Source organism: Lissotriton vulgaris, chromosome 3_2, assembly GCF_964263255.1.
Source record: "Lissotriton vulgaris chromosome 3_2, aLisVul1.2, whole genome shotgun sequence".
NCBI classification, from domain to species: Eukaryota; Metazoa; Chordata; class Amphibia; order Caudata; family Salamandridae; genus Lissotriton; species Lissotriton vulgaris.
Window position 1 is genome coordinate 119,340,850 of NC_141690.1, and position 14,845 is coordinate 119,355,694.

Sequence of the window (14,845 nt, forward strand, 5' to 3'; positions counted from 1 at the left end):
TTGCACTCCTCCTCTCCTCGCTACCTGGTGAATAAACTGAAACTCTCTGGAGCTCTAGACCATCACGAAATGCGGAAAATGTACTGCTTGATACTCCCACTTTCAAGAAGGAAAGATTGATGGCCCAATCCTTTTCAGGCAATGCAGTGAGAATCTGGAACTCACTTCCGCCTCAGCTCCGGACCACCTTATCCTCCCAGGCCTTCAAAACTGACCTCAAAGTTCTCCTCCTTCAAAGACACTTCCAAATTTTATTCATGCCCTCTCTATTATCTGAAGGAAGACCTTTTATAGAAAATTCTATTCTCCATGACTATGGAAGTGCTTTCCCGGTGTGTTCTTGTGGTTTGAGAGTCTGCCATCTATTGCAGTATTACCCTTTTACATGTGTTTGGTACTCTTTTGTAACATGCACACGTCACTTTTCTCTTGTAACACACTGTTTGCTACCTCTTACATTTTGTTTGCTTTCGATACTTGCACAAGTGCCACCATTGCCTACGTAACGTTTGTTCTTATGTTTGAGTGTCTGCCATGTATTGCAGTATTTTACCTCTACTTTTTGTAACCTGCACACGTCACTTTTTCCTCTTGTAATGCACCGTTTGCTACCTCTTGTATTTGTTTGCTCACGATTGTCACTTTTGCCTCATGTAACTTAGCGTTTGCTTTTGTAATTTGTTCACTTGTAATGTTCTCATGTATCAGTTCTGTTCCTATTGTGAAGTGCTCTGACTAGGGTGACCAACTGTCATGGGTGCAAATTCAGGACGGTGAGTGTAAAAATTCAGGACAAAAGGTCAAAATTCAGGACAACAATTCAGGACAGGGGATCAAAATTCAGGACAAATCTTCGGGACAAAAGGTAAGTTTTACAGACACATCAATGGAGGTCGCGCAATAGTATATAAGTAATCCCATTTATATCCAAATATATTCATCAATTTGCAAACCTAGCCATTGTGTATCCTTCCAGTCATCATTTCACTCATCCATCCCTCCATCCACACTTTCACTCATCCATCCATCCACCTTTTCACCCTATCCATCCGTACACTAATCCATCCACTCTTCCATCCAGCCATTTCCAGCTATCCTTTCACTTACTCATCCATCCAGTCACTCATCCTTACACCCATTCACCTTTTCAGTCATCCACCCATCCTCCCTTTCTCTCTCCATTGACCCTTTCAATTAGCCATCCTTCCTTCCATCCATCCACCCATCCTTCTACTCATCCACTCATGAATCCATCCATTGACCCTATCACTCATCCAGCCTTTCGCTCATCCATCCACCCATTCACTCACCGATCATCCACCCTTTCACTCATCCATCCATCCATCCTTTCGCCTATTATCCATCTATTCACCTTTTCAAAAATCCATTCACCAATCCATCCATCCATCCATCCATCCCTTCACGTACTCACTCGCCAACCTTTTCATATTAATTATGAGCTGAGCCTTCGTCTGCAGGGTTCCAGACAGAAGAGACCCATCAAAAATGTCACACTTGCTGTAGTTCCTAAAGCAAGGGGTGGGGTGGCGGAGGGTTCACTATGCCACTGCACAAAGGCAATTTGAAAAAGTAGAAGGCATGAGTCATGCATGATGCACAGTGCTAGGACATGAGGTGACTGCGATATGGTGTTGTTTCTAGGGCTTTAAGCGGGATGAAAAAAAAGGGGGGGGGAGTCTCTCAAAAGGGGGTGTTCGATGTAATTAAGGGCGGGGCTTAAAACACCTAAACTAAAAATCTGGGTTTAGCTTTAGAATAGTGTGCCACTGAACTGGTATTTTGCCTCTTCTGTCATTGTATCCAGATAAATAACAAGTAACGTTACACCTACAACAAGTCAGAAGTATTGGCTTTGCCAATGGTTGTTAGATGCATAAACTAAAAATGAAGCAACCATGGCTTTGTTCAATATAATATTGAAACTGCACTTTTCTAAAATGATGAGTCTGAAAGAACTCTAGCCCGGGCCCCTTCTTCTCAACTTGTTTCACCAGCTTCTTTGAATGAACTGGATTCTGGAGCAGCATTTGTGTGTTTGCACATTCCTTTCAACTAACAAAATGCGCTGCCCTAGACCGGGGCAGGAGGAGGCCCACCGCATTCAGTAACACTCCAGACGGGCCCATTGTCATTCTGTATGTGGCAATCGTCAGCCCCAAACAGAATGACAATGGGCGGGGAGGGGCTGTTCTTTGCTCGGGAAGGTGTGCTCAGCGGCCCCATCAAGGTGCAAGGCTTCTCGCAGGGGAGCAGTGCTGCTCCCCTGCGATGGCCAAAATGACGGACAAAAGGCGTCCGTAAAAAGGATCCTCACGGACAACGGACGTGAGGTCCAATTTACGGACTGTCCGTGAAATTTACGGACGGTTGGTCACCCTAGCTCTGACACCTTCGGGTAAAGTCCGCGCTATATAAAAGCGCATAAATAAATGCGCAGACTGGTCTAAAACTAGACCGGGGAGCTGTGGGGAAGAGGTTTACGATGGACGAACAGAGCATGTGATCGCCATCCTATGTGGGTCGGGCTTGCTTTTTATCGGTAGGGGTCGCTGCGTTTCTTCAGCTACTGTCTCAGAGAAGGCGTTTAGGCGGAAGTGAGTAGTCGTTGTTTGTCAACAATCACCTTCGGATTCCGGGTCACGGGGTCGCTCTTCGCAGCGCTGACAGCTTTAGGGTTTGAGGAGTTTCGAGGCTGCTAGTAGTGAAGACAGCGGAGCCTTCCCACTCTGCCATGCCCAGTATTTAAACGGCGCAATTCGCCGCAATGGCTAACCCGCAGCCTGGGGACCCGAAGTTGGTGGCGCAGATCGTAAACCGCCTCAAGAGCCAAGGCCTGTTCGATCAGTTCCGCAGGGACTGTCTGGCTGATGTGGATACCAAGGTGACAGGGCACGTGGGGTTCTAAACCGTGAACAGGGGCTGAATGAGCAGCTTTACATGGGAGGAGGGCATTTGTATCTTGGGGGAGTGGGCCAAGGGAAATGTTGGTATAGGGTATTGCTAGCAGACAATTGGTCCTAGTGGTAGTCGGGACAAAACAACGTGAGTGTGACCCTTGTTTGGCAGCCGTTGTTTGCTGGTTAAGGAGCAGGGATCTGTCTGGTTAATGCGTGATTTGCTGCTCCAGTGTAGATTTCTTTGAAATGTGGGACTTTTGGTCTTGTTAATTGTATTGTAAAACAAGACTACAAGTCCCACATTTCAAAGAAATCCCTGTGCTGGCACAGCACGCCACTCACGGACCTCGGAAACTTGCCAGCTATTCTTGATGGTAATCTGTTCGGGCCTGGTGGTAGGTACATCTGAACTAAGTGCTGTAATTTGAAAACATGTTCCCCGGGAACCCATAAATTGTGGGGTCAAGGTGTGGGAGGTGAAAGGGGATGGACTAACGAGGGGAGGAGTCTGACAGTCAATTTATAGATTTTTTTTTCTAAACCGCTGCAACTAGATTGGCAACAATGAAAAATGTGATAGTAAATCTGTTCTGGCTTAATTGTTCACAAAGAGGCTGCATTAAAAATAAATTGCAGAGTTAAGATACTGACTGCAGATATCTTTGTGTGTATGCCGTTTTTCTGGGTCTAATATTTACAGTAAGATAACTGGGGGTTAATTCACTTCCTGGAAAGATATTTGGTCTAGTCAGGTTTGACAGACAATTTGATGAATAAGACATAGGGTTGATATACTTGTGTTTAAAGCACACCACACACCATGTAGATCACATATTTCTTAAGTTGATAGGTAAGCAGGTTACTTGCTTTTGTCACAGAGATCATATTGTGAATACAGTTCATAAATTGCATTGTTTCTAGTATACTAATGTGCGCTATGAATCGGCTTCAAAGAGCTGTATGCAAACTGCGAGGCAATGATTTAGATCCTTGTTGTTTTGTTCAGTGTGTTCATTATTCTGGGTGTTCTGAGAAGGCCTTCGTTGGGTAGTAATAAAGTATTGTTTGTACAGACAGCCCCAATCACTGCTTCATGTTGTAAATCCTGACTGTTTCTTTTCAGCATGCTCTCCTAAAATATTATGCCTACCAGCACGGGTAATATATTATAACCCTCACTGTGTTATGTATCATATCTTGTACATTGATTTACACACTTGAAATATTTTTCTGTGATGTAAAGCGATCTGACACCCTACAACGGAATAAGCTGTGCTTTAAAATATTTAAAAATATTTCCCAATTAAAGTGTTGTGTATAAAAATTCATTCAGACAAAAAAATCGACCGACATTCTTACTGTGCATTCATATTACATAAATTGGTTGAACAACGTCAAAAGCCTACCTCCAAACCATAGTTTCTCCTAAGTACTTGTAAATTGATTCCAAGCTGTGTGCCTTTGTTTCCCTCCATTGCATTGGCATCAAGGTTACAGGCTCCAGACACCTCACAGCCTGGATGGTGGCCAGCTGATGTCCTTTTAAATTAGGCCTTTGTTTTGGGCCCAGCTGAAAGTGAAAATTATAAAGACCCCCTCACATCTTGCAATTTGATACTCTGAAGGAGAAGCAGGCAATGTGCAGGTCCTGATGAATATGTCCCAGTGTCTACAAATTACATGGGGAATAATTCAGCATAATTCACTGGGTCCAGGCTGGATACGAGTTCAAGCTCAATAAAAACTGCCAGATCCGGGATCCAGCTGGATGCCCCTTGTTTTCCGCTGTACTATAACCAATCATGCCACTCAGTGTCAGTCATCAACAATTTGAGCAGTTGTAACACCAAGGCTGGGATTACAGAGCACCTGGTGCGTTGTCACTCAAATAATTTTTAAGTTGGGCCTATTTGTGAAAGACATATTGTTGACTTACCTGTAAAATATAGGGACTAGAAGCCTGTCCATTGCTTACCATTGGTTGGCGTTCTGTCACTCTCGTTTGGCCGTTTCTTGTTAGACTGCTCTGTTGTCAATTTTGTGTTTGGTCCTCCGATGGAGAATTGACATTTTATCCCTCTCTTTCCTATGCTCACTTTTAGAGAACAACTTTTTTTTGTTCGAGCACTTCATGAGAGTGTGTGTTTTCCAGCTGTCTCCATCGTGCTTTTTTCACCATCAACAATCAATCAGGGAATTGTAAGCAGGCTACTCTCCTGTGAGTGTCTCAAAGTGCTGAGGGGGATGGGGGCTGGCGGTGGGGGGGGGGGATCCGCAGATCTGTTTAGCCAAAGAGCCAGGTATAGGGTCTTCTGAAGGTGTTCAAAGAAGGGGGCGCACTCAATGTCTGCCGGTAGCTCATTCCAGGTCTTGGCGGCAATGTAAGAAAAGGATATTCCGCCTGCTCTGGCTCTGTGGATGCGCTGGGTTTCGGCCAGTACGAGGTTGGAAGATCGGACGTTTCTTTTGTGTACGTAGAAGTTGATTCTGTTGTTGAGGTATTTGGATCCGTTGTTAGGCATTTGTAGGTGTGAGTGAGGATTTTGAAAGTGACTCTCTGCTCCACGGGGAGCCAGTGGAGACTTCGTAGGTATTGACTGATGTGTTCGTGTCGGGGGATGCAGAGGACGAGTCTAGGGGCGGTGTTCTGTATTGCCTGGAGTTTGCAGAGTAGGGACTAGTTGATGCCGGCGTAGAGTGCGTTTCCATAGTCTAGTCTGTTGGAGATGAGTGCGTGGGTGCCTGTCTTCCTTGACTCAGGGGGGATCCATTTCAAGGTCTTGCAGAGGATGCAGAGGGTGTTAAAGCAGCTGGAGGTGACGGCGTTGACCTGTCGGTTCATGGTGAGTGATGAGTCGATTACAAAGCAGAGGTTCTTGCCGTGGTCTGAGGAGGTAGGTGGGCTTCCGAGGGCGGTCGGCCACCAGAAGCCGTTCTATGCAGATGGGGTGGTGACGAGGACCTCTGTCTTCTCGGGCGTTGAGCTTCAGGCAGCTGTTGGTCATCCAAACTGTGACGTCTTGCATTCCATTCTGAAAGTTGAGTTTGGCAATGGTGGGGGTCTTAGGTGAGGGAGAGGATGAGCTGGGTGTCGTCGGCGTAGGATACGATGTTATCGGACGATGGCTGTGAAGGGGGCCTTGTAGATGTTGACGAGGGTGGGGCTCAGGGATGAACCCTGTGGGGCTCTGCAGGTGATTTTCGTGGGGTCTGAGAGGAAGGGTGAGAGTCTGATCCTTTGGCTTCTTCCTGTGAGGAATGATCGGATCCAGTCCAGGGCTGTTCCTTGTATGCCTGCGTTGTGTAGTGCGGTGACTAGTGTGCGGTGGGAGACAGTGTCGAAGGCCGTTGATAAGTCAAGTAGGATGAGGGCTGTGGAGTGGCCTTGGTCCAGGAGGGTGCGGATGTCGTCTGTGGAGGCGGGTAGGGCGGTCTCTGTGCTGTGGTTGCTTCGGAGTCTGGATTGAGACTGGTCGAGGACTGCATTCTCTTAAATAAATCGTAGCAGTTTCCTGTTGACTGTTTTCTCTGCTCTCTGTGCCCCTGTGATTCCCTCTCCCTCCTGAATCTGTGTTGAGCTCTCTCGCCCTTGTTCTTCTGCCCCTCTCTGAGCTTCATGTTGTTCTCTTTTGCCAGTTTTCTCTCCTACTTCTTGCTTCTCTTCTCAACCCAGTGTTGATTTACCTCCGGCTCTTCACTGAACTGCTCCTCCATTGTTTATTTATTTATCTATCAAGCACGCTTTCGCTCCTTGCTTTCAAACAGTGCTTTTGTGCTACTTTTTATAAATTTACTGATTTATGTTGGATTGGTAGATAAAACGCATCCTTTTGTTACCATGCTCATACATGTTGAACGCAGGCACACTGCTACAAAATAATGCAGCGGCCGTATCATTGCCTCTTTTTTCATGCTGCACAGCAGCCACAAGCATGTCTAAATTGTAGGTCTTCTAGGCGAGATCTGTTGTATTTGCTAACATTTGTTGAAGAGGTCGCCACCTTTGTGCCTGGCTAGAGCTTAGGTACTTGGACTGTGACAGGGTTGCTCTATACCAATGCCATAGGAGGTAAAGGTCTATACCAGTGAACTACAAGGTGAGGGCTACTTTTCAATATTGGAAAACTAAAGTTTTAAAACAAACTCCAGTAATTTGTTAATAACCCCAACATTTCATTTTGCTCCAAATTCCCTACTAAATACCTATTTTTTGTTTCAAAAAGATCACTGTATTGCCTTGTTTGCCATTCAGCATAAGATTTTCTCTTCAGACCTCCTCAGCAGTGTCTCTAAGTCAGCCTTTTCCAACGAGTAGCATGTGAGCTACCTGTAGCTCCCAGCTATCCATTAGTAGCTCTCCTGTGTGCAAATTTGCCTACTAATGTAAAGATTTTGCTTGGTTGTATTAACATATAAATATCAAAATGTATACTTGTATATATGAGACGTAGGTGTATGTATTTTCAGAACTTGTATGCTGTTGTTTGAAGAAAAATAGATGAATTTCTAAAATACATTTACTGCTATTAATTGCTAAATCATTTAGCGCTGGGGAGACTTATTTTTTTTTAAATTAATTTGGTGCTGGGGCGTTACAGCTATTGCTGATATGTGTTACCCATATACAGTCATTCCACATTGACAACACTTTTTTTACATTATTAATGGCACCGTTCCTGTTTGAGCTGAGGTGGTCACTGCTAGTATTATTTTATATGGGAGCCAGTAATGTATATTTGTCTGAACATTATTGCAACACAAAAAATAATAGTAACTCATGATAATTACTACTGAACTTAAGTAGCTCTTATTGTAAAAAAAAGTTAGAGACCCCTGCTCTAAGTTGATACTGTCATATTGTGTAACACAGCTTTGTTTATGTCAGCATCATTTTTAATATAATTTGACCTGGTGATAGCGAACATATAAACTCAGCCATCTTTTAGTATTACATCTATTCAACAGGGAGAGCAAAAAAGTGAAAGTGCTTGTGAGAAAGGAGAGAAAAAAGAGAATGATACGAGGAAGAGAAGGCATACTGTGAGGGAAGTTGTGTGTGAGAAGGGTAAGTGGGGGTTGTGAGGGAAAGGAGGATTTGAAAGAGGGAATGGAATTGGTGAATGAGTTTGTGAGTAGCATTTCATAGCGAGGCAAGAGTGCATGTGAATAAAAATGAGATGTAACAGGAGTGTGTGGTACAGAAAAGAGTCTTTAAGAGAATGGTGAGAAGAAGGTGAGACTTGAAGATATGTGGAAGGAAGTCATGAGAGGACAGAGGAATGTATGTGATCAGATGGGGAGTTGACTGTCAGTAAGCGGAAGGATAGAAAGAATAGTATATCAGAGTATAGACAGAAATGGTTAAGTGAATGGAGAGTGTGATAGAGGAGATTGTGAGATACTAAAAAGACGGTAGAAGATTGAGAAGAGTAAGTGGGATGCTCATGCATTTACCAAAAGGAAGGCAGTGACAGGCCCTAGTTTGTGGAGGCAGCGATAGAAGTAGTAGAGCCAAGTAAGAACAAGAGGAGTGTGTGAGAGATACATGGTTGAATAGGGTAAAATGAGAAGAGTCTGACAGATGTGTGTAGTTTATAATGGGTTCAATTTACACAGAAGGGGGTGACCGAGGCAGATGTGAATGATGAGTTGTAAGGCATTGAGGATAAGAGAAACAAGCACTGGCGTTGCCAATAGGTCTCGCAGTAGGAAAGTTTGAGCTATTGGTTGTGTAAATGACAAAGCCCTTTATGTATTCTAAATGATAACAACAGTGAAAGGCATTGTTATTTGCCATTGTAATAGTTCCACCTGTCGTACTGCGCGATCTATTGGCAACGTGAGTGTTGTTCGTGTGTGAGTGGCGTTGTGTGTGTGAGTGGCGTTGCGTGTGTGAGTGGCGTTGCGTGTGTGAGTGGCGTTGCGTGTGTGAGTGGCGTTGCGTGTGTGAGTGGCGTTGCGTGTGTGAGTGGCGTTGCGTGTGTGAGTGGCGTTGCGTGTGTGAGAGGTGTTGCCTGTGTGTGAGGCGTTGGCTGTGTGATTTGTGTTGCCTGTGTGAGTGGCGTTGCCTGTGTGAGTGGCGTTGCCTGTGTGAGTGGCGTTGGCAGTGTGAGTGGCGTTGCATGTGTGAGTGGCGTTGCATGTGGCAGTGGCGTTGCATGTGTGCGTAGTTGAGTGGCGTTGCGTAGTTGAGTGGTGTTGCGTTGTTTAGTGGCGTTGCATGTGTGAGTGGTGTTGCATGTGTGAGTGTCGTTGCGTAGTTGAGTGTCGTTGCGTAGTTGAGTGTCGTTGCGTAGTTGAGTGGTGTTGCGTTGTTTAGTGGCGTTGCATGTGTGAGTGGTGTTGCATGTGTGAGTGGCGTTGCATGTGTGAGTGGCGTTGCATGTGTGAGTGGCGTTGCGTAGTTGAGTGTCGTTGCGTAGTTGAGTGGCGTTGCATAGTTGAGTGGCATTGCGTAGTTGAGTGGCGTTGCGTAGTTGAGTGTCTTTTAGTAGATGAGTGGCGTTGCGTAGATGAGGGTGAGGTGTTGAGGGTGAGTAAGGATGAGTGAGAGTGAGGGTGAGTGAGGTGTTGAGGGTGAGTGAGGAGTTGAGGGTGAGTGAGGTGTTGAGGGTGAGTGATGGTGAGGTGTTGAGGGTGAGGTGTTGAGGGTGATTGAGGTGTTGAGGGTGAGTGCGGGTGAGGAGTTGAGGTGGAGGCGTTGAGGGTGAGTGAGGGTGAGTGTGAGGTATTGTCATTGAGTGTGAGTGAGTGTAAGTGAGGGGGTGTGAGGGTGATGGGGGGTGATGGTGAGGGTGTGTGAGCGTGAGGGTGTGTGAGTCTGAGTGTGAGTTATTGTCATTGAGTGTGTGTGAGTGTGAGTGAGGGGGTGTGAGTGTGTGAGTGTGAGGGTGAGGAGTTGAGGGTGAGTGCGTGTGAGGGTGACTGTGGAGTTGAGGGTGAGTGAGGTGTTGAGGGTGAGTGAGGTGTTGAGGGTGAGTGAGGTGTTGAGGGTGAGTGAGGTGTTGAGGGTGAGTGCGGGTGAGGAGTTGAGGTGGAGGCGTTGAGGGTGAGTGAGGGTGAGTGTGAGGTATTGTCATTGAGTGTGAGTGAGTGTGAGTGAGGGGGTGTGAGGGTGGGTGATGGTGAGGGTGTGTGAGCGTGAGGGTGTGTGAGTCTGAGTGTGAGTTATTGTCATTGAGTGTGTGTGAGTGTGAGTGAGGGGGTGTGAGTGTGTGAGTGTGAGGGTGAGGAGTTGAGGGTGAGTGCGTGTGAGGGTGACTGTGGAGTTGAGGGTGAGTGAGGTGTTGAGGGTGAGTGAGGTGTTGAGGGTGAGTGAGGTGTTGAGGGTGTTGAGGGGTTGAGGGTGAGTGAGAGTGAGTGAGCGTGAGGGTGAGTGAGGGTGAGTGTGAGATTGGGTGAGGTGTTGAGGGTGAGGCGTTGAGGGTGAGTGAGGATGAGTGAGGGTGAGTGAGGAGTGAGTGTGAGTTAGGGTGAGGGGTTGAGGGTGGGTGAGGGTGAGGGGTTGAGGGTGAGTGAGGATGAGTGAGGGTGAGTGAGGGTGAGTGAGGGTGAGTGAGGGTGAGTGAGGGTGAGTGAGGGTGAGTGAGGAGTGAGTGTGAGTTAGGGTGAGGGGTTGAGGGTGGGTGAGGGTGAGTGAGGGTGAGTGAGGGTGAGTGAGGGTGAGTGAGGGTGAGTGAGGGTGAGTGAGTGAGGGTGAGTGAGGGTGAGGGGGAGGGGTTGAGGGTGAGTGAGGGTGAGGGGTTGAGGGTGAGTGAGGGTGAGTGGGGGGTTGAGGGTGAGCCACAAAACACAATGAACTGAGGCACTCATAAATAGATTACTGCTCTGACAAAACCTAAAATAAAAATGAAACCACTGCTGCTTCAGGGCAGCAACTGCTGCATATATTTAGTAAGGGTCCTTCCAAAACGAAAAGCAAAATTGCAAGTGCCGATCCTACTGCCAATGGAATGCATTTTCAAAATAAACGGGAAACAGCGGCAATGGCGCCGACCCACTAAAATTAACAGGCAGCGATGGGTGGGTGGTAGTGGTGGTGGGGATGGCACAAGGAATTTAAGTGACAGAAACGGGCACAAAAGTTCACTTTGTTAAAACAAGTTGCCGTGCACGTTGGCGTCGTGTTCTACAACCCACAAATGATTCAAATCTTTAACTCTCAATCTTGTATGTGGACGTCACCAGACAACCGAAGACATTACAAATATTGTTGTAAAAAACTGGGTTGCATGCAGTAAATTATTGAAGTTGTACTTTATGTCACGTCAGTAATCCTTTATATTGCTTGTGAACCTCAAACTTGTGCCGCACTTTAAATTGCAAAACCGCACGTCAATCGCAGTGTGTGGTCCATTGTGTGTATCTGCATGGTGCTGTGAAGGAGCCCAGTCACCCAGAAGCTCATTTACATAGCACTCTGCACACGTAGCTTTCCCTCCAGGTATCGTCACCCTAGGGTATCGCCTAGTTTAAAGCAAGGTAAGAGACTTACTGGCACTAACCTTCACTGAGGCCCTAGAACCTTCTGGAGCGGTTTACACGCGGAGCTGCACGTTTCGACAGACATCACGCACTGTAGAATGTCCGACGTGGGAAAGGATGGGCGTGGGTTAGGTCACGGGTAGCCTGCCGTGACCTAATTACCACAAACTGGGTCATGCAGTGTTGATTCAGGAATGCATGCCTGCTTGATGCACCAGATATCCAGGAACGAACCGACGACGGGAACGCATAGCGCGATTGGAAGAGATCAGCGGCCTGCATCGCGACAGTGAGCAGCGGCTTCCAGTACACAGCGGGCTGGGCGGAAGTGCAGGTGAAGAGGGCTTAACAGACCGGAAGGAGGCCCTGGCAAAATCACCCCTGGAAGCTCACATTACAGACTCGGCCAGAGGAGTCCCGGACGGCACATACCACGCAGCGGGGATCAGACAAACAAGCTCCCAGGACGCTGCACTGCACAATAACTGATAAGGGGGCAGGATAAACGGAAAAACAGGCGATCAATAAACTGGGACCTGGGAAGCCAAAACGAGCACTCGGACAGGAGAAACGCGACGTGCACCAGAAACAAAAAAATGAAACGCCGGATGGGGGCGGGAAAGCCTGGTGGGAGGCGTGAATGCGCGAGGGGAGGCAGGCGGATTGGGAGAGAAGCCTGATGGGGGCGGGAGAGCCTGGTGGGTGGGCGTGAATGAGGGGAGGACTGGGCTGGGCTTGCATGCGGATTGGGAGAGAAGCCTGATGGGGGCGGGAGAGCCTGGTGGGTGGGCGTGAATGAGGGGAGGACTGGGCTGGGCTTGCATGCGGATTGGGAGAGAAGCCTGATGGGGGCGGGAGAGCCTGGTGGGTGGGCGTGAATGAGGGGAGGACTGGGCTGGGCTTGCATGCGATGCGCGTGCATGTTGACGGGCACTGCATGAAAACCGCGGGCTGAAAGCCCTTTGGTTTGAAGAGAAAATAGCCGACTTGAATTCTCCCCATTTCCCATTCCTGCGGAATGGTAAAGGCTCGACCTAAAAATGAAAGACAAATGAAGGTAAAATGAGAAACTGAGAAGAGACTGCCAAGAAATAGAAGTGTGAGCCGAAGAGGCGCGCATGAGAGGGGGAGGGAAAGAAAATGACAAATAAGGAAAAGATAGAATGGATAGAGGGAGAGGCTGGGTAGAGGGAGAATGATGTAGACCAAGGAATATCCAATAAAGAGCGGGAATGCAGAGACAGAAGGACAATGGTGAGAGGAAAGCGAAAGGGCAGCATAGGAATGTGTTTTTTTTGGTGCCTTTCTGTTTTTAAATGGGCCATACTGGTCACCTGCTGCTCCCTCTTTTCTCTTTCACTCCATGAATAGGGTAGGCCTCTGTATTCCTATAGCAAGGGCTCAGCCTTTGAAATCTAATATTCCTTGAAAATTTGAATGTCATCAGTAGGATCGAAAGGAATTAACAGCAGCAACTCTGCAGGATATGACACCAGGAGTTAAAGCAGTGACAGCGGGTCCCCGAGTGTCACCAACAGGACTCTCAGGATACAGACGTGGAATATCACCCATGTGGCTTTCAATAGTCTGTTCTGCAGGGAATGGATGGAAGACTTCAATTGCTGCCTTTTGTGATAGAAGGTAGCTTATTTTGCTACTGCATTGCTATAGGTGTTATGCGAGGAAGCAAAGCTCGCACTGCTGCAGCATGAATGGCGTGTGTCTTGCGCTGCTGTAGCTGTGTTTGTCCTCCGAAGGATGGATGCTTGCACTGTTTATGCCCAAGATGTACCTGTTCTATGAAGATGAGTTGTTTACACTGTTGTTGCCCTATCTGGATGTAATGAATGCACTCCCATAACATATCCAGTGAATCAGGTACTGTTTAATCTATATTTGCTGTGAGACACCAGGACCCAGGGATGTGGAATTCCTATAGCCCGATGCCCGGGACATATTGTTTGGGGTCAAGGGCAACAAGTTTGAATGTGCATTTTGTCCTTGGGACAAGTAGGCCCAACCCCCTGCAGCACAAACCTTTGGCTGCCAGTTTACAGTACCTCATTGTGGATCAGGGAAGGGAATTCTCTACAATTAAGTTACTTAATTACAATTAAGGTACTTACAATTAAGGTAATTAATTATATGTAATATGTGTGTTAATGCTGTTCAAACTTGTATATATGGTTCAGTACGGCAAAGCCTTTATTATTAGGTTGGTACAAAAGTGGGTGGTGATGGACAGAGCATCTGAATCAATCAAACACTCACACCCAGTCAAAAGATCTGGGTTTAATCCATCACCGTTCTTTAGCCCACTCTGCCACCCCAGTTCGGACATGGCTATATGCAAATCAGTCTGACCCTGTGCCTCATGGGAACAGTCCAGCCCTAACTGCCAAGCCATGTCTTCCCTGGACCGGAAACAAGCTTCCGAGGACCGGTTTCTGGCATTCCAGCCGTCTTCAGCCCGGCTTGCTTGAATCCAGTGGCAAAGTGAGCAAGGGACTCACGTCTGAGCATACCCTGCCACACTTATGGCGGCCAAAAGCGGTACAAAAGGGGGTGGTGATGGACGGAGCATCCGAATCAATCAAACTGCGTTTGATTGATTCAGATTCTCCGTCCATCACCACCCCCTTTTGTACCGCTTTTGGCCGCCATAAGTGTGGCAGGGTATGCTCAGACGTGAGTCCCTTGCTCACTTTGCCACTGGATTCAAGCAAGCCGGGCTGAAGACGGCTGGAATGCCAGAAACCGGTCCTCGGAAGCTTGTTTCCGGTCCAGGGAAGACATGGCTTGGCAGTTCGGGCTGGACTGTTCCCATGAGGCACAGGGCCAGACTGATTTGCATATAGCCATGTCTGAACTGGGGTGGCAGAGTGGGCTAAAGAACGGTGATGGATTAAACCCAGATCTTTTGACTGGGTGTGAGTGTTTGTTTGATTCAGATGCTCCGTCCATCACCACCCCCTTTTGTACCGCTTTTGGCCGCCATAAGTGTGGCAGGGTATGCTCAGACGTGAGTCCCTTGCTCACTTTGCCACTGGATTCAAGCAAGCCGGGCTGAAGACGGCTGGAATGCCAGAAACCGGTCCTCGGAAGCTTGTTTCCGGTCCAGGTAAGACATGGCTTGCAGAGTGGGCTAAAGAACGGTGATTGATTAAACCCAGATATTTTGACTGGGTGTGAGTGTTTGATTGATTCAGATGCTCCGTCCATCACCACCCCCTTTTGTACCGCTTTATTATTAGGTTGAGCACTAAAAGTAAATGTTTTAAGCTCAGCCTGCACTACTGACTGTGGTTCCAGTATAAAAGTGCACACACATTTTCAAAGTTTAGTAATATGAGGCTGTGTATAATGCACTCAGAATCCTCTTTGATTTATATGCAAATATTTGCAGAAGCTATAAAGCAAGAGTGATGATTCTTTAATTTCAA

The 14,845-nt window shown here is 47.2% G+C and overlaps 1 protein-coding gene across 1 annotated transcript in view; it reads left to right on the plus strand.

The window, feature by feature from the left end:
- The first annotated feature begins 2,655 nt into the window (after positions 1–2,655).
- Positions 2,656–14,845, plus strand: part of BOD1L1 (biorientation of chromosomes in cell division 1 like 1) — a 449,046-nt gene continuing 436,856 nt past the window's right edge. The window contains exon 1 of the mRNA XM_086964081.1: positions 2,656–2,902. Coding sequence (XP_086820207.1) covers positions 2,786–2,902 — 117 coding nt within the window. The 5' untranslated portion in view covers positions 2,656–2,785. The remainder of the gene's footprint in view (positions 2,903–14,845) is intronic.